This window comes from Mobula hypostoma, chromosome Y (genome assembly GCF_963921235.1).
Source record: "Mobula hypostoma chromosome Y, sMobHyp1.1, whole genome shotgun sequence".
Taxonomy (NCBI): Eukaryota; Metazoa; Chordata; class Chondrichthyes; order Myliobatiformes; family Myliobatidae; genus Mobula; species Mobula hypostoma.
In genome coordinates this window covers 64,409-90,962 of record NC_086130.1, presented here as the reverse complement: position 1 = coordinate 90,962, position 26,554 = coordinate 64,409, and the positions used below count along the sequence as shown (strand labels likewise).

The following is a 26,554-nucleotide window of genomic DNA, read 5'->3' as shown; positions in this document are numbered from 1 at the left end:
CAGTCTGAGAATAAATGGGGAAGACATAAAACAAGTACAGAACTTTTGCTACTTAGGAAGCTGGGTGATATCAGATGGCAGGTGCGACTTGGATATCAAAAGGAGAATAAGGATGGCAAAAGACACCTTTATGAGAGTGAAGAGTATACTGACCAATACTAAACTAGGCATGACAACCTACCTCAGAGTACCGAAATGTTACGTTTATCCAGTTATGTTATGTGGTTCAGAATGTTGGACAATACCTAGTAACACAAGGAAATGAATTGTGGCAGCAGAGATGTAGTTTTTGAGGGGGATGCAAAGAATATCATGGACAAAACGAATATCTAACGAGAATGTCATGAACAGAGCAAACACAAAAGGAGAAATAATGTATGAGATCATGAAAAGGCAACGTAACTTTATTGGACATGTGATTAGGAAAGAGGAGTTGGAATGGATGGTAATTATGGGAAAGATTGAAGGGAAGAAAGTAAGAGGAAGACAAAGGCAAATGATGATGGAGACAGCAGCCAGAGAGCTGGAAATGGATACCAATGAATTGATCCACTTGACGCGAAACAGGAGCGTGTGGGCCATGGCAGTCAAAGATCAATCTGGGCATGGCACCTGATGATGATGATGATGATGAGATAGAGAGGTATGTTGGATAGGTAGATAGATACACAGATATATAATTAGATGGATTGATAGATAATAGATACAAAGGTAGATAGATAGACATACAGACAGAGAGATAGATAGATTGACAGATTGATAGATAGATTGATAGATCGATGATAGATAGATTGATCAATCCATGGATAGATATATATGTAGATGGATAGGTAGATAGATAGCTATACAGATAGATAGGTAGATGAATCGATCCATGGAGATATATAGATAAATACACAGATAGAGAGGTAGATAGACAGATAGATAAATGGATAGAAAGATAGAGAGATAGATACATAAAAAGATAAATAGATGGATCGATGGTTGGATGGATGGATGTATTGATTGATGAATGAATGGATGGATGGATAGATAGATGGACATAGATGGATAGAGAGATAGATGGCTAGATTGATAGATAACATAGATAGATTGACAGTTGGAGAGATAGACAGAGAGAGATAGGTAGATAAATATATAGATTGAAAGATAGGTAGATGGATGGATGGATGGATGATAAAGAGATAGACAGACAGATAGATAGATCGATAGATGGCAAGATAGATAGGAGGATTAAATGTATAGATGGATAGAGTGAGAGCTGGGTAGACAGATAGACATATATATATATATATAGAGAGAGAGATTTATCGATACATAGAAAAAAAGATAGATATGATAGATAAATAGATAAGTAGATATATTGATAGATAGATAGATAATTTGATAGATAGATATATCAGTAGGTAGGTAGGTAGGTAGGTAGGTAGATAGATAAATAGATAGATAGATGGGTAGAATGGTTGATCCATGGAAAGATACATAGATAGGTAGATAGATAGATGGGTAGATAGTAGGATTAGTTAGACAGATAGATAGATAGTTAGGAGGATAGAAAGAAAGATAGATAGGAGGATACAAAGAAAGATAGATAGATAGGCAGATAGATAAATGGATAAATAGACAGCTGGAGTAACAGTTAGATACATACATAGGAAGATAGATGGGTAGGTAGATAGAGAGATTGATCCATGGATAGATATATAGGTAGATAGACAGATTGACAGGTAGAGAAATGGATAGACAGATAGATAGTAGTATTAGAGAGACAGATAGATAGGTAGATAGAAAGAGAGAGAGAGATAGATCGATCTATGGAGATATATAAATAGATAGGCAGATTGACAGGTAGATGGATAGATAGATAAATGGATAAAAAGATAAACAGATGTATAGAAAGATTGTTGATGGATGGATGAATGGATTGATGGATGGATGGACGTATCGATGCATGAATGGATGGATGGATAGATAGATGGATAGAGAGATAGATGGCTAGATTCATAAACATAGATTAATAGATACATAAACAGTTGCACAGATAGAGAGAGAGGTAGATAAAAAGATAGTGATAGATAGATATATAGATTGAAAGATATTTAGGTAGACCAATAGATAGATGGATGGATCATAGATAGATAGACAGATAGATAGTTAGATTGATAGATAGGAGGATTAGATGTATAGATAGATGGATAGAGAGATAGGTAGATTGATAAACAGATAGATTGTTGGATAGATATATAGAGACATAGATTTATCCAAACGTAGATAAAAAGATAGGGAGATAGATATGTAGATATGATAGATAGATAGATAGATAGATAGATAGATAGATAGATAGATAGATAGATAGATAGATAGATAGATAGATAGATAGATAGATAGATAGATAGATAGATAGATAGATAGATAGATAGATAGATAGATAGATAGATAGATAGATAGATAGATAGATAGATAGACAGGTAGATAGAGAGTTAGGTAGGTAGATAGATAGATGATAGAAAGTTAGACTGATAGAGAGATAGATATATAGGTAGGTAAGTAAATATATAAATTAGATAGGTAGGTAGGTAAATAGATTAGATAGATAGTTGAGAAGATAGTAGGAATAGTTAGACGTAGATAGGTAGATATACTGAGAGAGAGAGATAAATAATATAGATAGATAGATAGATAGATAGATAGACAGATAGACAGCTGGAGAGAGAGCTAGATACAATGAAAGACAGATAGATAGGTAGGTAGATAGATACAGAGATAGACTGGTAGATGGATAGAAAGAGATAGGTACATAGAAAGAAGGCTAGATTGATGGATGAATGGATTGATTGTTCGATGGATGGATAGATAGACAGATAGATGGTCATATAGATAGATGTATGGATATAGATGAAATAGAAGGCTAGATTGATAAACAGATAGATTGATAGATACATAGATAGATAAATAGATCATATAGTTGGATAGAGAGATAGATGACTAGATTCATACACAGAAAGATTGATAGATACATAGATAGACAGTTGCAGAGATAGAGAGAGATAGATATTTAGATAGAGAGATAGTGATAGATTGAAAAATAGATAGGTAAATCGATGAATAGATGGATAGTTCATAGATAGATTGATTGATAAATAGGATTAGATGTAAAGATAGAGGGATAGAGAAATAGATAGCTAGATGGATACACAGATATATCGATAGATAGATAGTTTGATTGAGAGAAATAGATATATAGGTAGGTAGGTAGGTAGATAGAGAAATAGACAGGTAGATAGGTTAGGTAGATAGATGGACAGAGATAGATAAATAGATAGATAGTTTGATTGACAGAGAGATAGATATATAGGTAGGTAAGTAAATAGATAGATTAGGTAGGAAGGTAGGTAGATAGATACATAGATTAGATGGATAGATGGGAAGATAGAAGGAATAATTAGACATAGATAGGTAGATATACTGAAAGAGAGAGAGATAGAAAATACAGATGGATAAGACAGACACACAGACACATAGAAAGGTAGATAGATGAAAGGATGAATGGATTGGATGGGTGGATGTATTGATCGATGGATAGATAGATAAATGCATAGATGTATAGATGGATAGGGAGATAGATTGCTAGATTAATATAGATACATTTATAGATACATAGATAACTAGACAGTTGCAGAGATAGACAGAGAGAGATAGATAGATAGTTAGATAGAGAGATAGTGATTGATAGATTATATAGATTGAAAGATAGATAGGTAGATTGATAGATCATAGATAGACAGAGATAGATTGATAGGATAGGTAGATTGATAAAGATAGATTGTTAGATACATATATAGAGACATAGATTTATGTATACATGGATAAAAAGATAGAGAAATAGATATGTACATATGGTAGATGGATGTATCAGAGGGTTAGGATAGATAGACAGATTGATGGATAGATAGATGAGTGGAGGGAGTAACCTAGGTGCTGAGCCGTGTCTCTGACTATTGCTCTAGTCATGTGGTGGTATTGTCCATCATGTTAAGAAGAGGGGGGGAAAGGACCAAAATGGTCTACATCGACATGGTCAAATCAACACTTAGAGATCTCAAATGGTGTCAATAGCACCTGATACTGATGGTCAATTTTTACCCATTGGCACTGCACAGGTCAATCCAATCACACACATCTTTTCTGAGGTTGTGCCAAATTGGTTTTAATGCGGTCATATTCTGTGAGGCTTTTCGGTCCAAATGTGAGAGTTGAGAACAGTCCATTTCCAGCTTGCAGACATGATAGGCAAGGGAATGGTTAAAGTGCTGTACTTCCTTTCGGGAGGATGGAGCTACTGGTCAAAGGCGAGCAGCTATCACTCTTCTCCGAGCAACTGTTCATGCAGAGCACCCACAGCATAGTCTGAAGTTTCAGCAGTAATTGCTATGGGTGCATGGGGAATAGGTGTGTCAGTAGTCATGTTAGAAAGATGTTGTTTGCTATTACCAAATACCCTGATCATGCCTGATGACCAGTTAAGCACTTGACTAGGGGCACTGCCTTTAAGTGCACTATACAGAGGTAGAAATTCAGCAGCTTTCAGAATGAAGCGATTAAAAAAAAAGTATCTTAAAACTACAGTAGTTTTTTAATAGTCAAGGGCAGTCAAAAATCCGTAATAGTGGCTAGTTTTGACATGAGGGGTTTCGCACCTTCTATCAGGAAAGTCAATAGTTGGCATCCCAAATTGGCATTTAGAAGGGTTAACAATCAACCCAGGATGGCTTAAGCACTTGAAATGTGCTTGAAGCTGAGATCTGTTTAGATTTGGAATCACTGGCAACAAGTACTGTATGTCATCCAGGTAAAGAGAAAAAAAATCAGTCTTGTAAGAGTCCATCAGCCGTTGAAAAAAAATTTTCAGCCCAAACGGCACGCGCAGAATCTTAAAAAGGCCAAACAGGGTTATCACTGCTGTTTTAGTGATGTCCTCCATACACAGAGGAACATGATGGTAGCCCCTAACTAGACAGGGTTAGTAATCGAGGGAAAGGCCTCTTTAAGGCATTGCAACTTTAACACCATTGCAACCACCATTGGACAGGGACCAAATGTAGCGATGAAGCTCAGGGGCTACTCAACCAGCAAACAAACTCAGCCTTCGTGATTGCCAGCTTTTGTGGGTACAGTCTATGCATGTGGGCTTGGGCTAGCAGGAGTTGTGTTAATATAATGCTCAATCCCATGTTTTGTGACTGTTGGGTTTGTTGAGGTTTGGGAATTCGCCTAGCAGTTGAGCAGACTCATAGTCCCTGGACACACAGCATAGGTCTAGCCACTTTAGTCAGGATTGTTAGACTGAAAATCTCCCTATTATTATTGTGTTACCTTGTATATCAAAAGAACTTTAACACTGGTTTCTGGTACATAAGTAATGAATAAAAATATATAATCAAGTGATAGACTGGCAGGAACATTTTATTTATATTATAAGAGGAACAACATTCACATTAAATGACCTTTAGGAAAAACACATGAATTAACTCATGACGTATGCAAACAGGGAAAAAAAATGGTAAAATACATAATTCATTACTTAATTTCATCAGCAACATCAACTGAACAATCCAGGAATTAGGATTATTTTACTAGACGGTAACCAAAAGTTAAAAGAAAAAATCTTCCCTACAAATTCTTACAACACAAATAAAAATTATTTAACTGGCTGGAGAGTTTGAGGTAGCTAGTCTTGTCATGAAGCCTCCAGGAGTTCAACTGGAATTTATAAACTCAGAAAATGATGTGAATATTTTCTTCCAATCATTAGGTAGTTGGTCCTAATGTGAACAGAATAATAAATTTCAGTTCTTTCAGAATTAATGTTCTTTAACATCTTAACCTGCAAAACATTTTCAACACCTTATAAGGGTAATGAAGGGAAAGCTGCCTTCACTCTTTATTATCACCACACTACACAAATAACATGTTGAAATCTTAAATGCAATCTTCTAAGGCAAATACCAGTTAAGGAAAAATATAGAATGGTACATTAAAGAAACATTTTCAAAGAGTATCTTTTGCTGAACCACGCAATGCGACTTTTAACCCACGGTAACCCCATTTTTAAGCGTTCAATCTGAAAATATAATTTTAAAAATATCACTGAAAATGCAATATATCAGAATTTCAATTTTTCTTTTATTTCTGGGGTCTCTGTTTAAAATATAACCCTTAAATCAAAACTCAGATTCCAGGTTTTAAAAACAAATTTGACCTTTTCCATAAGGAGGTTAAACACTAAAGTGATGAACATAACAACAGGACAGAGGAAAGGACATGCAGCCCACACTTTACTGCTTTCCACTGAAATTCATGCCCCGGACAGCCCTTAAGAGATTCATTTGTCTACATGTTCTCATATTATGAATCACCTGATGACTGGGAGCTTCATTTTGATCAAAGTTTCACAGCCCCTTTATCACACATTTGAAATGTACATTATCTGACAATAAATTAAATTACTAGTTAAAAATGTAAGTCTAATTTCACCTTGGTGTTTAAATCTCTGGCACGTTTGAACTTAAACAAGCAAGTTCACTTTCCACATAATGTTCATTTTGTAAACTCTTAATGTAGTGTTTATTCAGTACTTTACAGAACAAATTATTTAAGTAATACTGCATTACTGCCTTTCCTATTCAGAGAACAAATCTTTCAGATGAAACTTATAACTGATTAGTCATCTCATATTGGGATAATTTCTGGGCAACTGGCTAGTATTTTGGAAATACTGTGGAAGTAGCAGAATGAAGTTAATGTGGTGATTTCAACTTGGAAAATCTCCCTTCAAACTTGATAATTTCTGGAAGAAATTTTTGCAGGACAATACCAGTATTTTCCCAAAAATCAACAAGTCCATATTCAATCACATTATTCACAAAATTTGTGTGCATATGAAATATAAACACAACAGCACTGTCTTTTCTAACCTAAACTTAGATTATGCTCAAAATACATTTAACAGTGAATTTAGAAGAGGTGATTTTTAGACCTTATGCATAAGTATCTATTTCTAGCTGCATATGTATCTGCAAAATTTGATTTTCCAAATATACTCATTACTAGTTACCACTTCGATAATACCTATAAATATTTTAATACTGGGCAGTTGAACAATCAACTATCTCTTGATAACTACATTTTGACCAATCAAGCTAACACTAGTCAATTTTGATTACTCACGACAAATGATACTGTTTTATGTTTTTAAAGTAAAACAAAATTGACATAATTTTGTCATGGTATTAGAAAATGGATAAAATAATTAGAACATAAGACCTAAACAAAACTATTTTTAAAAGCTGTGTTAAAAAAGCAATCTCTGACAGAAACAATTAACTCTGACAAGTAACAATCAACTGTGTTCCACCTTATTCAACAGAGGTTGGAAAAAGGAATTCATTGTGTCACATTCATTATTGCTTTGAAGTCATAGGAGATCTACTCTCCATATTGATAATCAAATACATGATAATCTCACTTTTGAACTGAAGGGAAAAATACAACACAAAAACAACAAACTGTATTGTAATTATAATTTGAATGTTCCTGAAATCAACACTAATTTTTACCTCTATCGGTTGAACATTGTACAAAACTCAATGTAAAACTTCATTGACTACAGATCAATAGCCTTAAACACACATATATCCACACGCACTCTCTTAAAAGTTCCTTCATGTGTACAAATTGTTTTATGGCATCAAACATTAATATTAAGATGACATGAAGGTGGAGAATAAAGATTCTTCCGATGAGATGTATTCTCTATGAGTATTGAAGTGTCAGAAAAATGTCAAAAAAAGTTATCAGAAGTGTTGCAATTAGCCAAGTTCTTAGAACATACTATCTAAATATCATTGACAAGTATTTTACAGAAAATGAGTGATAACTGATATAGATTAGAACGTTCTGACAAAACCAGACTAAACAGATTAAAAAAGACTAATATATTCTGTTTACTAAAATTTCATCACAAGTATCTTGACTGCCATTCTCCATAGGATTGTAAAATCTATACTGAAATAACTGACCAAAACTAGAAATGATGAAGACAACAGTAGAAGTCAAATTACTACCAACACTTTAAATAAAAAGGAACACACTACAAAGAACAGTCCTTCTGACTTCAATTGACAAAATTAGAAAAATTAATTTGTAGTCATACATAATTTGGCATAAAATTTGAAGTAATCATTTCAGAAAATCAATTATGAAATTAATTTAGGTTATCTTGGAAATTACTTTTCAAGATCTATGTGTTACAGAGGTAATGCAGGTCTCATTTCCGGTCCCTTTAGTTTTCTCAATTTGTATCATTGTAGTGAAAGAATAAACTGCAACTTTAATCTCAATAGTTTCTAACCAAACGTTTGTCTTTTTAAATAGGCTGTTTAAATGTTAATATAATACCATAGAGAACTTTTTGTCAAGAATTAATATAGAGCATTCAAACTAGTAAAATGTTTTGATTTTTTCCTCTCATTGTTAGGATCAGTCATTGTATAACTACTCTTATAGTATGATCTGTTCATTACACCTTTGTAAGATCAAGACTGCATTACCCAAGTCTTACCCACCTCATTTAAAGAACTGCAAGAGGATGGAATTCTGTTCTAGCATACAATTTGGATTTGAAATTGGGAAATTAAAATTCTTGTTGAAAATAAAACAATTGCTTTTGATTCTTCATATGAAAACAATCAAGTTTCTCATTATTGTTGAAATACAAAGCTTTGTGATAGTTTTTCAATCACAGAGTCATGCAGTTATTTAAATAAAGAATAAACTGAGTTATGTGAGTCTGTTAGGTCTTGTGAATATGTTAGGTCTTTATTGTTTGGAGCGTAGAAGGTTGAGGGGGGACTGGATAGAAATATTTAAAATTATGAGGGGGATAGATAGAGTTGACAAGGATAGGCTTTTTCCATTGAGAGTAGGGGAGATTCAAACAAGAGGACATGATTTGAGAGTTAAGGGGCAAAAGTTTAGGGATAACACGTGGGGGAACTTTACTCAGAAAGTGGTAGCTGTGTGGAATGAGCTTCCAGTAGAAGTGGTAGAGGCGGGTTTGTTTTTGTCATTAAAAAAAAAATTGGTTAGGTATATGGACGGGAAAGGAATGGAGGGTAATGGGCTAAGTGCAGGTAGATGGGACTAGGTGACAGTAAGCGCTCGGCACGGATTAGAAGGGCCCAGATGGCCTGTTTCCATGCTGTAATTGTTAAATGGTTATGTGGAAAACATCTAAAACAAATTCTGGATTTTTTTATAGCTATGGTTTACTGACAGTTACAAGTTCTCCATAAAACATATTTAATGCTTGGTTGGAAGTCATACAGCCAAAAAAATATTTCAGTCAAATTATATTAGACATTCAGTACTGTTGGGACTGCTGCAGGTTTAATTATGTATATATTCAAAATGGAAGGCAGCTTAAAAATCCACTACTCTGAAAAAAATATCAAAATCACCAAGATGATTTAGTTAAATATCACTGTATTAGCAGCTTTTGCTCTTTATTCTTAATGTCAGAATTATTCAAAATGCAATTTTGTTTAAAAATGTATTAAAAACATTGAATAACCCCCCTCTCCACTGATATTCCTCAACCCCTCTTTGCCTTTGTTACTTCACTTACTCAGAATTTAAATGAAGGATATGGACAACAAAAAAGAAAGTATCAGATAGGATGCACATCCCTGTCAGAAATATTTTCTGAAGTCACCTGAAGAGGAATAAGACTTTAACCTGCATGTAACCTTTGCCAAGGCAGACTAATGCACAGTGTAACACAGGAACAGTTGTAGTTTATTTTCTATATATGTCTCTCAGCTGCAGCAAATTCTGACAACAGCAACTATTGAAGATTATAAATCAATAAGTTTGTAAAAAATAAATATGATATTTTGAAGGATGAAATCATCCTCAGCAACAGGAGCGATACCAGAGGATTGAAGGATAGTCAATGTTCCCTAATTTAAGAAAGGCTCTAAACATAAACCTGGAAATTATAGGCCAGTTGGTCTGTCATTAGTTGTGGACAAATTATTGGAAGGATTCTAAGAGACCAGATATTTGAGTATTTGGATGGACATGGACTGATTTCAAAGATAGTCAGCATGGTTTAGTGCATCATTGTCATGTCTAACTATCTTGTTTTTTAACAGTTAAACCATGAAAGCAAGGCAGTGGATGCTGTTTACATGGACTTAGAAAAGCCTTTGACAAGGTTCCATATGGGATGTTCAACAAAATTCAGTCACTTAGCATTCAAAGTGTAGTAAATTCGATTAGACATTGGGTTTGTGAGAGAAACCAGAGAGGGAAAGTAGATGGACACTTCTCTGACCGAAGGCCTGTGACTAATGGTGTACCACAAGGATCAGTTCTGGATCCTTTTTTGTCCATCAACTATATCAATGATTTGAATGAAAATGTGATTAACTGCATAAACAAATTTACAGATGGTCATCAAGATTGGGGTACATGGAGGAAGGCTACCATGGCTTGAGAAAAATCAGCATCATCTGGAAAAAGGGCAGAGGGAATTTAAAGAAGACAAGTGTGAGGTGTTGCACTTTGGCCAGACCAATCATGGTAGGTCTTCAATAGTGAACAACAGGGCACTGAGGAGTGAGGTAGAACAAAGAGAATTTGGGAAACTCGTTGAAAATGGTATTGCAGGTAGCTGGAGTCATATGGAAAGCTTTTGGTACAATGGCCTTCATAAATCCATGTACTGAGTACAGATCAAGGGATATTAGGTTGACGTTGTATATGACATCTGTGAGGCCTAATTTGGAGTATTGTGTGAAGTTTTGATCACGCACCTTCAGGAAAGATGAAAATAAAATTGAAACAGTACAGAGAACATTTACAAGGATATTGCCAGATCAGGAGGACATGAGTTACAAGAAATGATTGAATGGGTTATGGCTATATTCTTTAAGAACACAGAAGATTGAGAGGAGATTTGATAGTGGTATACAAAATTATAAGGGGATAGGGTAAATACAGGTAGGCTTTTTCCACTGAGGTTGGGTGGAACTACAACTAGAGGTCATGAGTTAATGGTGAAAGGCGAAAAGGTTAAGGGGAGTTGAAGGGAAGCTCCTTCACTCACAGGGTCCTGAGAGTGTAGAATAAGCTGACAGCACATGCAAGCTCAATTTCAACATTTTAAGTGAACTTTGGATAAATATGTGGATGGTAGGGGTATGGAAGGCTATGGACACAATGCAGGTTGACATAAGTAGGCAGTTTAAAAGGTTTCAGCATGTATTAGATGGGCTAAGAGGTCCATTTCTGTGCTGTACTTCACTGTGGCTCTAAGAATAGATCTCATCATTTTCCGATAACAAAGAATTACTGCTTTCAAGTGAAAAGCAATTAACAATTATCACTAAGTAGTGCTGTTAAGATATTTTTTAGAATAACATGTAGCTTCTAAGCTTCAAGGGACATCATTTAAGTTACATATTAGAAATCAGAAAGCAGAAATACAAATTCACAGTACCTGGACAAAGTGTTCAGAAATATGATGCATAAATTTAAAATAAATGCAATGACTATCATTAAGAGTGTTTGAGATAAAATCACTGTATATGTTTTATCTAAATAGGCTTCTTTCATCTAAACCTAATTTGTTTGTGTAAATTTCAAGTCCTACACTGCTTTAATTTTAACAGTTTAAAAATATCATTACACTTGGTATAGGGCTAAAACTCTTCCTTCTTGATGTGTTCTCTAAATACCAAATTAAAAGTGGTGGTAAGATATATATACTGTTTAGTTTATATTTGTTTAAAGAATTTCTTAATGGTGAAATGTTAGTTAGCAAGGTGAGCAGGCTGTGGTGATAATCTTCACCTTGTCAAGATCTTTAAATAGTGAAAGCTTTAGACCATAGTTGCTGTTACTTAGGTAATTTCTGATCAATGCATTATCGGTCACCTGCTATGTTGAAAATCATTTGAGTTAATAGTTTTAAGTGAAATGCAGCTTCCTCCAAATATATTTGTTAGCAACCTCACAGACTACACAAACTAGTTATGAATTATAAATAAAAAAGTTTATGTAATCATTTATGGTCTCAAGCATTTAGGTTGGAATCTAAGATCAGAATGAAATTACTCAGAATGTGTACTAATGGGCAAACAGGTATTTGCTGGTTTAACTAGATGACATGTTTCTATTTCCTGTTTTCCCAGGGCTTAGAACTTAAAACAAAGCAGCAAATTATCATATTCATTTAATGCTTATTATATTGCCAGGTCACCTATCAAACTCATGGGTAAATCTGCTTTTGCAACACTATTAAATGTATAAAGGAAGTTATGATCTAGCTTACCAAACTTTTCAAAATACTTTGCAGATTTCACTGTAGATTTCATTCTTTCACCCTGTCTTGCACAATTTTCTAAAACAAAAATTCTAGATATTTTTCCTGTAAAAAGTGCAAAGCGCCCAACAGGAATGATTATATCATACAACACAAAATAATCTGCAGGTGCTGGGGTCAAAGCAACACTCACAACACGCTGGAGGAACTCAGCAGGTTGCGCAGCATCTGTGGAAATGATGAGTCGATGTTTCGGGGCAGAATACAATTTACTCATGCTACTTTTACTACTGAAACTTGCATTGATACCTGCCTATTTACAACTTTTAAAATGTAGAGTGAGGTAAATAAAGTGTTGCACTATCTAATTTTTAAATATTTTTAGAATTTATTACTATACTGAAATAAAATGTGTCAAATATTAGTTCCTTTTGAGTTAATGATGATGATACCATGTGGCCTCAAAGCTGTTGTCAGGGACCAAATGTTTGAATGAACAGATGTACATTCAACATCTCCCTTTACTTCATCATGTTTCCTGAGTTGTTCTATAAACAAAGCCACAGTTCAAGAGAAATGATGCCATCATTTTTCAATATTGCATGTTGAATATTTCCCTGATGTTTTAACAGCTACAATTTTTCCATTAATAGTACAGTTGAATTACAAAATAAATCCCCAAAAAACTTTACCTCTATCCAAGTCATGCTATTGTGCTAAAACATTTTCCAAATCATTGCGAAAAAAAACTTGTTAAATTTCTGCCTATCCACTGTTCAATTATTTTCCTAATACAAACTGTTCTAACATGATTACAGAGTGAATGCTCCAACAAAATGGTAAAATGTTGCATTGGAAGGGCTTCATTAATTTTTCTCAGATCCAGACGTTTGAAGTAACAATGTGTTTACAATATGGTTAAAATATGATATGAAGCTCTCAAGGCCCTCCAGCTTAGTCATTCTTGTGATCTTACTGATAACTTTGGCTGGTCGGAGTCTTGGCTCCCGTACTGATTGGCTCATTAGCATTAGACAACAAATTAGAGTACCCTGAGAATTCAGAAACTGTAGTCCTTATTTGGTGGACCTCTTCACTGGTGTCACTGCTGAAGGTCATTGGCATTCTACTGCCTGATTTGAACTGAGAACCAAAGGCCTGGGCAAAATTCTCAATCTGATAGACCTGTTGACTCAAACTACCCTCCAACTTCTTTTGTTGTTCCAGCTGTCCAACCAACTCCTGAGACGGTGTCAGCCTTTGATGAGCTGTTTCAGTAGCAGGAAAGTGAATGCCAGGTTGGGAACTTCCAACCAACAAACCAAAATGTGGTTTTGGTGAGGTGATTGGCAACACTGAGGTAATAGATGGACTGAAACCACACTCAAGTGCAGGGGTGGTGTAAGCTTGTTTATCAGGGAATAAATTATGGCTGGGTAGACTTGATGGAGGACTAGTAGGACAAAACTGCATTCCTGAGGTTAGTGAAAACCCATCGCCTTGACTGGTTCTTTCTAAAGCTTGCTGGAGGTACTTAGAATATTCTTGGAGCAGTCCTGTTTTGTCACTACGTGATGGATGTGATTCTGGGCAAACAGCTTCCTCATGCATCTCTGGATTTTCGCCTGAAGAATGGATTGGTATATGTTGGTCAGCAATATCAAAAGGAACATCATGCTGGCCCTCATGTTTGTGGGAATATTGGTCTAAAAGGCTCTGAAGAACCTCATCTGGAATTCCAGGCTTCTCATGACAGACTTTCACATCCACATTCATTGGAGAAGAATCCATCAGTGTAAGTGAGTTTTCATCGTCCATCACACTGGCAACTGCTGCCTGGATCACAGACTGCTGAGATGCCATTTGTCCTATACTCACTGCATAGTCATTGTTATTGGAGGCAGCTTGCAAGTATCTTTTTTTCTTAAAAAACTGCATAGCATCATCGTAGTTGCAGTTATTAGCCTGTTCTGTTTTATTGCCTACACTCTGCAACAAGACAATATTATCCATGCTGGTGCTGCTGTTCAATTCTACAGCTCCTTGCTTATTAGTCATTAACTTTTGTCTCATCAGCTCCGTGGTAGGTGTAACAAGATGTGTTGCATTGTTCACACCTGTTCTTTGAGGGCTCTTCAAATTTACTTTTTTAATTACCAATTTAGGTGCTCTTGTTTGTAAATCCTCTTCACTTGCATTTCCTAACGTTATATTGGAAGACCCCAATGGCATTTCAACAGCATATTCATGCATATTATACACAGACAACTTGTCTTTGCACCCGGTTAGGCTGCTTTGCAGTTCAGATATATTAGTTTTATTCTTTTTACGGACTGATTTGCCCTTGGCCTCCTGAGATGTAACTTTAGATTTTGATTTCTTATGTGTTCCTGTCATTCCCTGAGATGAGGTAAAACATCCATTTCCAATTTGACAGGATGATCCAGGTTCCATTCCATTTTCACTTTTTCCAAGGACTTCTCCACATGTACGTCTGTGCTTTAATAATCTATCTGTTCTGGAAAAATACTGATAATAGAAAACAATACAATTATATTATTATTGAAAACAAAATCAGGAGTTTCAGTGCATATAATCACTTGTTCTCTTTAAGCATATCATTACATGTTAATGGCCAAGGCTTAATTATTAATCACTCTTGAAAAACAGTAACAGTTTAATAAAAATTCTATGAAACTATAAAACACAGGAGAAGGAAGGAAGGAAAATCAAAAACTAAGATAAAGAAGAGGATATTCTGTTCAGAGAAAATAGTTTCTACATTAACAGATTAATTATTTTGTCAATAGGGTAATATTAATTTATCTTTTTCTCTTCATATGTGTTCACTCAGTACTCCATTTCTGCTTGTAAGCTTCAAACTAAGGAACCAATTTAAAAGAGTTAGACATGAACCAAATCTGTCCATCACATGGAAAATTAGTAAACATTTCTCTTAGTTTATTCTGATGAGTCACTAAAGCGGAATGGGAAGTGTTATGTATAGCAAGCTCCAGAGCAACTACACCCAAATGCAATTGACTAAAACAGCTAAGAACGTCTCTCAGGCTTAGTGCTGAGGATTCTGTCAATACGCATGCGATTTAAAGCAACTTCTCACAAGTTGATGGACTGCTCTGATCATCAATACAGCTTTCCAGACAGAAGTAAAAAAATGTAGAAATATGACAGTCAATTAATTTCAGCGATGGATTGCCAATAAATTTCATAAAAGTAAAATGGAATGAAAAAAGGTTTTGCATGGCAACCAACTTTAGTTTTGACTGAAGTTCTTTTCTGTACTGCACTGAAGTGATAAGTGCTTTATGTTTGATAATGCATTTACAATAAAGCCGGTAAGATTGGAAAAAAGAACATTTTTAAGCTGTGTTCGGGGTTTAGAATTCTGTCATAATTTGCTCTTTCCATATTCTTTCCTATTTAATTTAAAATCCATAGAAAACATTGGTACCTGAAAAAAGATCAAGTTTACCGATAAGTCAAATACATAAAGCATATATTGTGACTCTCAACGATCGTCTGTCTTCTCAAAATTAATACTCTGCTAATATACTGTTTTTGCTTCTTGCTATAAAGTGAATCAAACAATATACAATTCCAAACCCACTACCACCCCATCCCAACCCGGTTTCATTTTAATCTGCCATATAATTTAAATTTTACATTAAATATCTTTCATACACACAAACTTTTTCTACAGTTGACAACTATACCTGTTGGCAAGTGTGGCACTGATAAGGCTTTTCTCCACTATGTGTTCTTTTATGTCTTTCCATGTGATATTTCTGGATGAATCTCATATTACACTGATCACAACAAAACGGCTTCTCTCCTTCAAGGAACGTATATGTTAGCTTTATTTCAAAAAAGATAGTTAGCAAGTGCATATTGCATATACATTAGGACAGCGAGTATATTTTCCGCACAAATGTGAAGAAAATAAAAAACAATGAAATTAGTTAAGATGTATGTCAATGTAATCTGTATACATACCACTGTGGATCTTCTCATGCCTCTGAAGAAGATATTTCTGAATGAAACACATATTGCACTGGCTACATTGAAAAGGCCGTTCACCTGCAAGAATAAGTATGAAATTATTTCTGAAACATTTGCTAAAGGGTCAACCTGCCTGAAATGATTAAGCAGCTCAAATTTGATGGAATAATACAGAATAATATGCATAGTATTATAACTTTAACTCTGAAGAACTCAAGAAAAAAACATTGAACGAAGTGGGAAAAATCTAATACTCATTTTCAGTAATGCTTTTTATTTCTTACCAGTATGAATAAGGATATGGCGACGAAGATGGTAAGAACTACGAAAGGAGGCACAGCAATGCTCACATACGTGAACCTTCGTACCACGTAAGAGACTGGCACCATCTCCACCAGCTGAAGACTGTGAAAGGAAAAAATTATTTTTAAAAGGTAAAGAATAATGATTAAGTCACAAATAAATTCAATATATTTTGATGAACTATTTAGCATTACGTGACAATGCTAATGTTATTTTCAGTAATTTTAAAACATTAGTCTTTCTTATTGCACGGATAGACTCAAGAAGATCTTTTTGAGAATCTTAAAAGGTTTTTACCTCCAGTGATGAGCCTTTCTAAATGCAGAATAAGTTGCAATGTAGCAATTTTACAGTAAGGGATATCAATTGATGAAAGGAATAATTGGACTAATATGTACAGGTATAATTCATTTTGAGACTGTTAAATCTAGCATTGTGCTCATTTCCATTTCTGCCTTTTTTAAGTCCTTTGCCAAAATATCTATAATGAAAATCTACCATCTAAATTTGCCATGTTATAATTATAGCAAATAATTAGGTAAATATAATGTTATAATGGGAGGTGCAGAAAGCAGCAATAATATAAACAAGTGCTTTGATACTGAACACAAAAGTATCACTCATTATTGATTGCAAATGTGATAACTTGCAAATACATCTATAAATTATTACACAGTGGATTCTAGTTAATTGGTCATCAGCTAATCGAGAAAGAAGCTTATCTGGGACAAATCATAAAGAACAAACATAAATCAAGGAAATACCCAGGATTTCCTTTGTTTAAGTGGACACTATGTCACCTAACAGGACACTGTTGCTGGACAGTTTTAATTAGTGGCATGTTAAGTAAACAGTGTTTAAATTGCTGAGAGTGAACAGTTCTTAAAACAGTGTTGCTTGTACGTGTTTGTGTCCAAAAACCAATGACTTTTATGATTAATAGTTGGTGGGTAATAAGCAGTAAGACAATTCAGGACTGTCTTGCTCACTGTGGTTTAAAGCATTCTTGTATTACCAGAAATGACTAGGAGTGAAAATAAAACAATCTCAAACACTTAAACAAGTTAAGAACTATTACAAATTTAAAGGTATTGACAACCATTTTGAATGTTACAAAGAAAATGAAGACTTGAAAAGGATTGTTTGAAGGGAGTTTATTATCTGAGCTAGGTGTCTGTGCTAATATTATTTACTTACAGTTTATCAATGTACTGAATGAATCACCCTGTAGCTATTAGGAACTAGGAACTAATTACAGTTTTATCATACTGTAGTAATTTTGGCAGTGTTCTAATCTGTTCCATATTTCATTTAAACAGATAATTTATTATTCAGTTAAACGTTAGTTTATCTTTTTAATACCCTTTTAACTATTTCTGTGAAACTTTGACTAATTAGGGCAGTCAATTCTACTAGTCTCAATGTGTTCCAATTAAAAGGAATCCATTTTATTGCAAAACACAGCAAAATTCTCCTTAAAGAAGCACTTCACTTCATTTCCCAATGAAATATTTATAACTTTTTTATGCAATAAACATTTGATATCATTTTAGAAAATGTTTGCTAGATTTTAGCAATAAAAGTACCAAGATTTTAGGAACACTATTAAAATTAACTTAGCTGGACATTGTTCAGGAACATTTTCTTTGTTTGCAAGTTGTTGATTTAGAATATTTACCAAAAGAAATTTTGGTTGGTTTGATCTATTCCTGGAAATAAATACTTTTAAATTATATTTCTGCAAATTATATAGTTTATGTTCACATGCTCCTCTTTATATACTGATGATGTAATTTCACATTATCTACCACAAGAAATGCATTACAAAGAAATGGATGAATATTGGCGAATTTATTAAGAGAAAATGCTTGTGGCTGGTACAACAATAATTTTCTGAAAAAATTGCAACACAACAGTGGCAAGTGCTGCTACTAATTTTAAAACAGATCTAATCTTCAGTACTCCTGTTATGTATGTGCCATAAATCACAAACGTGTCACATAAATACTAGTTAAACACGTGCTCCACTTTCATGCCTAGTGTTACTTGAATATTTCCTTGATTAAACCAGTTGTTGCTCTTTGCTATTTAAAACCCATTAATGATATTTTAATTCATCATATTATGTACATTAATTTGTTTCATTCTGACAAGTTTTAAACAATGAAACTAATTGCTAAAAATTTATTATAATTGTAATCTAAAATGTTATCCCTCTTCAACTACAAACTGTGTGGGGTAATTTTGTACACGGAAACTTAATTAGGCATTCAACCACAGCTTCCTAAGTACCTTAAATTTAATAGCTACCTAGTTTAAGTTCTAAAATTGCTAATAAAATCTGCTGAAATAAAGTAGTCTGAAAAAATAATAATACTTTAAACAGTTTTCTAAGCCATTTTGGGGTAATCCATGCATTGACAGAACCTTACCTTGGTCGTTTCACTTTGCTTCCGCTTGGGTTTTGTACCCTGAGATTGGGAATTTTGTTTGTTTGCCCTCTTAACAATCCCTTGTTTAGGAACATTGAGGTAATCGTTTTCAAATCTGACATGTGACTGGAAGAATTTAAATAAAAGAAGAAATTATTCATTTTTGTTCTTCTACAGTACAAATTTTCAAAGAAAATGGTAACTTGCAGGTACTAAAGAGATTCCTGCTGTAATTGCAATTCAATATGGACCAGAGTTTTGTGACTGAATTTATGGAGAAAATAAAATAATTGACCCAAAAAGGCAAAATATTTCTAGTTCCGGTTTGGTATTTACAAGTATCAAGGAAGATGAATTTAGACAAACTGAAATAGCAGCAGGAGCTATGTAGAGCCAAATCAATTCCAATACCAAGCATACGTATTATCTGATCATATACATTAACACCATTTCAAAGACCTTGAGGTGAATAAACTGGCTATGGCAATGCTCTAATAAGTTAAACCAGTAACCTGACTTTGTGTGTCTCTTTGATAGGGCAGGGCACCATCTACAAACTGGACTTCCAATCTCATCTTCTTAATTGAAACCGCTGACTCCACTTAGCTTTTGTAGAAGGCTTTACCCCAGGGGTTCACATATCTTTTTCAATAAATACATGTAACATTGGATCATTTTTCTCAATAAATAAATCAGCAAGTATAGTGTTCTTGTGTTATTTATTTTGCTTGGTTTTACCATAAAACCAGGACAAACCAAAAGGGTCAGACCGGTTACGCTCACAGATCTCGATTTTGCAGATGACATAGTCCTGCTCTCTGACCAGATGGAGGAAGCACAGCAGCTACTGACAAAAGTAGAAATTGAGTGCAATAAAGTTGGACTTCACCTTAACACTAAAAAGACAGAGTACATGGCGTTTAACTGCGATGAGGGTACTCTCAAGACCGTAGAGAATGATACCATTAAGAAAGTCTTTGACTACAAGTACTTTGGGTCAAGAATGAAGAGTTTGGAGGAGGACATAAAGATACGGAAGGCGCTGGCGTGGAGGGCTATGAACGACATGAAGGAAATCTGGAAGTTGAACCTGACCAGAGGGCTTAAAAAGAGGATTTTCATAGCAGTCATAGAGTCCATTCTCACGTACGGATGCGAGACGTGGACACTCACCGAGACTATGTGAAAGTCTCTAGATGGTTGCTATACACGAATGCTCCGGATGGCTCTTGACATGTGTTGGCAACAGCACATGATGTATGTTGAGCTCTATAACGACGTACCGATGCTCACCACTAAAATTGAGGCAAGGAGACAGCAACTAGCGGGGCACTATCTATGCCACCCCGAGCTACCTGCCAGCCTAGTCATCATATGGGAGCCCAAGCACGGGACAATGAACCCAGGGCGCCCTCCCAAGACTAAGGTCAACACACTCCTAGAAGACAGCGGCGTGGCTATATAGCTGAACTGAATACACTGATGAGGGCGAGGGAGAGGTGGAGAGTCCATCATCATGCCTGACACTGGCCCCCTAGGCCTGAGTCGACGTAGTAGTAGTAGTAGTAGTAGTAGTAATTTATTTAATTGGTTTCCATTTATCTAGTTGTAGGACTTAGGTCTCACATTTTAGGTCATATTTCCACAGAAACTGAGAAAATTTTACAGGGTTCACAAATTTTCTAGCACCACTATAGTAACAGCAAGGAATGTTAAACTGCTTTTATAAATGCTAATTCTTTCTACATCTGTACAGGAAACATACTATACAAAAGGACATCTTTGGTTCTTTGCGGGAATGGTATCCACTCTGGGGGTTTCATGACTGGCCGTTATTCGACATGCCAAGGATGCAACCTCACAGCTTAGCTCACTTTCAGAGATCCAAGAGCTCGTGGTTCTGGAGAAGATCAAAGGTCGGTGTCCCAGCAGGTGATCAGGATATCATTGGAGATTGAAGATCTCTGGCTATGTGCCCAGAAAGCCAAAATCTTTGGGCTTAAAGCTCAGAAAAGAAACGATGCAACGGACTTTAACATCATAAACCAACAAGTTGTTTGTTATGTCTCCCTTCTCGTTGTAAAACGGAGATAACTTTTTCTCCCTTATTAGGGGGAGAGAGAGAGAGCCTGTGGCATATCGAATACTGAGTGAACAAGTAGTCTTTGTGGTACTGCAAGTGTGTGTCCTTACTATTGCTTTGCTCATGCTTGAATGCTCAGTGACAGGCACTGATGCTTTTTTTTTTGCTGGTGGGGGAAAGAGGAATCATTGCTCACTACTGCTCATGTGCGGGAGAGAGGGGACCCTGTGGGGGGACTTTGGGGTTCTAACATTTAACTGTTGTTCATTCCTGGGGCACTCCTCTGTTTTTGTGGATGGTTGCAAAGAAAAAGCATTTCAGAATGTATATTGTATACATCACTCTGACATAAAATGTAACTTTAAAACTACACACAATTTATTAAAGAAACACCATCTCTCAAACCTACAATCATCACAAGAAAGTTTCCTTTATTAAATATACTCATGGAAAAACTATGTTCAAATAAGTTAATCTTTCAAATATCTGCCACCCAATTAAACTGATACTGACTTTGTGTAAAATAACTCATCAGCCAATTATGAAAAAATAATATCTGGTGAGATAATTGTGTAATGCTCATATAAATGGTTAAATAAAAGCTAGTACTTTTCACATGTATGTTTGTGAACCCTTTGCAAATACCTGGTTTTCTCATAAAATGTGGTCTGATCTTCATCTTAGTTACAATAATAGATAAACATAATCTGCCTAAACTATCAACACACAATTGTCCTTTTTCTTATCATGTTGAGTACACCATTTAAACAAGCACTGTCTAGTTACAAAAAATGAGAACTTCTAGGGTAACGCCTTCTACAGACGCTATTCAGCAGTCAATGAGTTGAGATTGGAGCTGTGGGTTGTAGAGGTACCATGTCCTATCAAAAAGACACAGAAAGTCAGGTTACTGACACAGCCTGATTTTTTAAAGAAAGGTCTGTTTATGTGCACCATGTCTCGATCAAAACAACTTTCAGAGGACTTTAGAACAACTGTAGAGATACAAGAAGCTGGAAAAGTTACAGAAGTATTTCTAAAGACCCATGTTCATCAGTTCACAGTAGGAAAAATTGTCTTCTAATGGAGAAAATTCAGTACTGTTGCTACTCTCCCTAGGATTGAACATCCTGCAAATCTCACAAGAGCACAACCAAATAAGAATGGTGGTCATGGAAGGCCGCCTTGGAGGAAACCTCTGCTCTCCAAAAAAATGAACAAAAGAACAAAAGTTTGCAAAAGACCACCTGGATGTTCCACAATGCTGGGTCAATATACTGTAGACAGATGAGACAAAAGAAATTTTTGGCAGAAATGCAGACCAATATGGAGGAAAAAGGGCACTGCAACCAATACCAAAACCCCGTCCCAACTGTGAAGCACGGTGGAAGAAGTATCATAGTTTGGGGCTGCTTTGCTGCCTCAGGATATGTCAGGTAGCGTTTCATCACCTGAAGCTTAATAAAAATTGGATGATGCACCAAAACAATGATCTGAAACACAAAAAGTAAATCAATAATAGAATGGTTTAAAAAGAAAATTTGTCTTTTGGGATGGCCAGATTAATCCAATCGAGATACCTGTGGCATGACCTGAAGAGGGCCGTTCATGCAAGGTATCCTAGAATTAATGAGGAACTAAAACAGTTTTACATGGAGAAATAGTCTAAAATTCCTCATCACTGTTGATCAGCAGCTACATGAAATGTTTGGTGGAGGTTACTGCTACTAAAGGAGGTTATACCAGTTATTACCTATAAGAGTTCACATACTTTTTCCAGCCTGGGCGGTGAATGATTAAACAAAGTGTTCAATAAAGACGTGAATAACATCATCTGTGTGCTAGCAATATAGTGTTTGTCCATTATAAGTAATTAAGAAGAGTTCACGAACTTTCTTGCATAGTGATTAGAAAGTGAAGAAACAGTAATTCAAAAAAAAAATTTACAATCTAGAATGGAATTAATAAAAAGTTGGTATCAGCCTTTAAAAGCCTACTTGGTGTTTACTTGTAAGGGCACATTTGCAAGGGTAAAAGAAAAGATCAAGATATTTTAAAGGCTAAGCAGGTCCTTTCTTCATCTATTATCTGACCCAATGAGGGTAAGTGGATGGATGAATGTCGGAATGAACTTCTTGAGATAAAAGGCTAATCTACAGGCTGTATTTCTCTATCATATTGTAAGTTTCTTAAAAAAACTGTCAGAATGTTTATTGAATACTTGATATAATGTCAGTACAATAGTGTATTCGGTCAAGTTGTTCCAAACTTCAAGCAACGAAGAACTTTAGAACAGATTTTGCATAATATGAAAGCAGGAAGCCACATGTCTCATATTAAACTTGTGTTAGATTCCAAGATAATGCTCTATTCAAGAATTTTTGTCCCAGTATATGTAATGGCATGGTTAAGATTTCCACTGTTATGCTGTGAGGTAACTTATATGAAGAGTTTTCTGTAAAAGCAGTGTGCCATGCTTGAAGCCACACACACAAAATGCTGGTGAACGCAGCAGGCCAGGCAGCATCTCTAAGAAGAGGTACAGTCAACATTTCGGGCCGAGACTCTTCATCAGGACTAACTGCAAGAAGAGATAGTAAGAGACTTTAAAGTGGGAGGGGAAGGGGGAGATCCGAAATGATAGAAGACAGGAGGGGAGGGATGAAGATAAGAGCTGGAACGTTGATTGACAAAAGGGATACGAGGCTGGAGAAGGGAGAGGATCATAGGATGGTTGGCCTAGGGAGAGAGAAAGGGTGAGAGCAGCACCAGAGGAAGATAGTGAGAGGGACAGAAGGAGAAAAAAGACAGAGGAAGAAAGGAGAAAATATAATAAGTAACTAAATAAAGAAAGAAAGAAAGAAAGAAGGCCTCCCATCCCATGATCCTCTCCCTTCTCCAGCCTTGTATCCCTTTTGCCAATCAACTGACCAGCTCTTAGCTCCATCCCTCCCCCTCCTCCTATCATTTTGGATCTCCTCCTCCCCCTCCCCCTTTCAAATCCCTTACTCACTCTTCCTTCAGTTAGTCCTGACGAAGGGTCTTGGCCCAAAATGTTGACTGTACCTCTTCCTAGAGATGCTGCCTGGCCTGCTGCGTTCACCAGCAATTTTGATGTGTGTTGCTTGAATTTCCAGCATCTGCAGATTTCCTCATGTCATGCTTAAAAGTGTGTTTTGGCTTTGGCTAAGGTAAGGACCTATGTTGTCCAAATTAAGGATGTGAGTCAGCCAATCAGGATTATGTGATGTGAGAAAAGGTTCTAGAGAGCTATGGGGAAGAGTTTACAGAAGAACATTGGTCTGATCTGGGGTCTTTTTGGTGGAGTTGGGCACAAGGGAAGATGTCACAGAATGCCGTGGAAGGAGACTCCCCATTGTAAAAAGTGCTTTGTGCAAATGAGCAGCTCTAGGGAGGAAGGGCCAATACTTTTGAGACAGCAAATTCGTTCAAGATAAACAAGCAAAGTTTGGAGTGTGGTGGGTGCTTTTACGCAGACCGTGGGTCCAGTGTGTGAATAAGGACTATAACCCCAAATACCCAGTATGAGCTTCAACGGTATGTGCACATTGGTTCTAAGACCTTCCTGATAGAGGTCTAGTCCCTGGTTTAGGGACTAGATTTCCCTAGTGAAATAAGGGCCAGGGAACTTAAAAATGATTGTGGTGAAGTGATCAAGAGTGCTAAGTGTCACAGATGTGGGTAGAAAGGGACTTAACCAAGAAGGAGCCACTAGTGGCAATGGATGGAAGATCTAGTTTCTATTTTCTGTTTTTTGATATTCCAATATGATTTAGTGATCATGATGTTCCAATTAAAGGAACTTTGAATTGAGTGACTGCTGTGTAAGTACTACTCATACTTCGATCATCAAGAAACAGCAGATTGTACACATTAAATTATAAAGAATGAATGTTTACCAATGTCCTTCCCTCTCCCCTGTCTCTTTTTCCATTCCTAATTCTGGTTCCCCTCTTAACCCTTTCCTTCTCCTTACCTACCCATCAGCTCCTTATAGTGCCCTTCCTCCTTCCATGGTCCACTCTCCTCTCCAATCAGATTCCTTCATCTTTACATCTTCCACCTCCCAGCTTTTTACTTCATCCCCTCTCCCCCACCCACATTCCCCTTCATCTCATTTTATCTAACAGTTGTTGGCTGGTTCTCCTTCCTCTCCTCCATATGCTTATTCTGGCCTTTCCTGTCTGATTGAAAGGTCCTGATGCAAAACTTTGGCTTTATTCTTCTCCAGTTCCTCCAGTATTGTGTGTGTTGCTCAAGATTTTCAGTATCCGCAGAATCACTTATACATAGAAAATATATTGTATTTCTTACCGCTGTGGTAAACAAGGGAGAAAGAGATTAAAAAATAAACCTAAATTAACTACTTAAGGGTTATTTTAAAGACTCAACAGATGAATATTCATATAGCATATCAATGAATGGCAATATTTATCCCAACCTGTGTAAGTTGTGCAAATCTGCTAATAAAGCACTACTGCCAAAGCATTTTATGATGGGAGGAATTTGTTTCATGTAAAATTGGTTAAAACCAAGAAAAGGAAATTAATTGGAAATCAACTGATTTAACTGTTACAACATTCAATAATAAAGCAATACAAGGCTTTGAATGGAAAACATACTTACTACACCAGTATGAGTCAGGGTTTGGGTCAAGATGCTCTGTCCCCTGCCCAACTCCTCTTCCTCGAGGAGCTTATTTTTAAAAAATAAAAATCCATCATGTGCGGAGAATTTCTTCTCTTTAACATCCGAGATGGGCTGCACATATTCTGATGAATATTTTTCTGCTGGAGCATCAGGATCTTTTTTGAGGATCAAATCCTGAGGTACAGATGGTATAACAGAATGAGCAGCAAGGCTAGAAATATTTGTGATTGGTGGGAGGTGACTGAACATGATCATACCAGAAGACAAGTTTGGTTCCATCCCACCATTCCTGAGGAATTCATTACCTAATTTGTCATGGACAATGCTCATGATGTAGGTCTAAGATTATTCAGTCAGATTGACAGCACACACCTAAAGTAATGAGAGGACGAAATATTAGACATGCAACAGCCAAGTGTTCACAGTTATATATTTTGAAAGGATTACAAACACATTTTAAATGCTCTGTGATATCGGAAGCAATCAATGTTATCATTTAACATACATCAAAGTTGCTGGTGAATGCAGCAGGCCAAGCAGCATCTATAGGAAGAGGTGCAGTTGACATTTCAGGCCGAGACCCTTCGTCAGGACTGATCTCTCCCCCCCCCCACCCCACTTTCAAATCTCTTACTCACTCTTCCTTCAGTTAGTCCT

At 35.9% G+C, this 26,554-nt stretch overlaps 1 protein-coding gene across 1 annotated transcript; it reads right to left on the bottom strand.

The window, feature by feature from the left end:
* Window positions 1-13,360: 13,360 nt before the first annotated feature.
* On the bottom strand, window positions 13,361-26,227 carry LOC134341078 (zinc finger protein 281-like). Its single transcript, XM_063038826.1, has 6 exons — window positions 25,874-26,227; window positions 19,144-19,269; window positions 16,693-16,813; window positions 16,403-16,486; window positions 16,123-16,241; window positions 13,361-14,917 (listed from the first exon to the last, which is right to left on the bottom strand). Exons 1-6 carry the CDS (start codon window positions 26,225-26,227, stop codon window positions 13,361-13,363), a joined length of 2,361 nt encoding a protein of 786 aa, XP_062894896.1.
* Window positions 26,228-26,554: the final 327 nt, after the last annotated feature.

Coding starts and splice junctions, on each gene's coding strand:
- LOC134341078 (XM_063038826.1), bottom strand. CDS start 26,227: ATGAGCATTGTCCATGACAAATTAGGTAATGAATTCCTCAGGAATGGT. Junction 16,487..16,692: donor CCATATCCTTATTCATACTG/GTAAGAAATAAA, acceptor TTATTCTTGCAG/GTGAACGGCCTTTTCAATGT. Junction 16,242..16,402: donor GCATGAGAAGATCCACAGTG/GTATGTATACAG, acceptor CGTTCCTTGAAG/GAGAGAAGCCGTTTTGTTGT.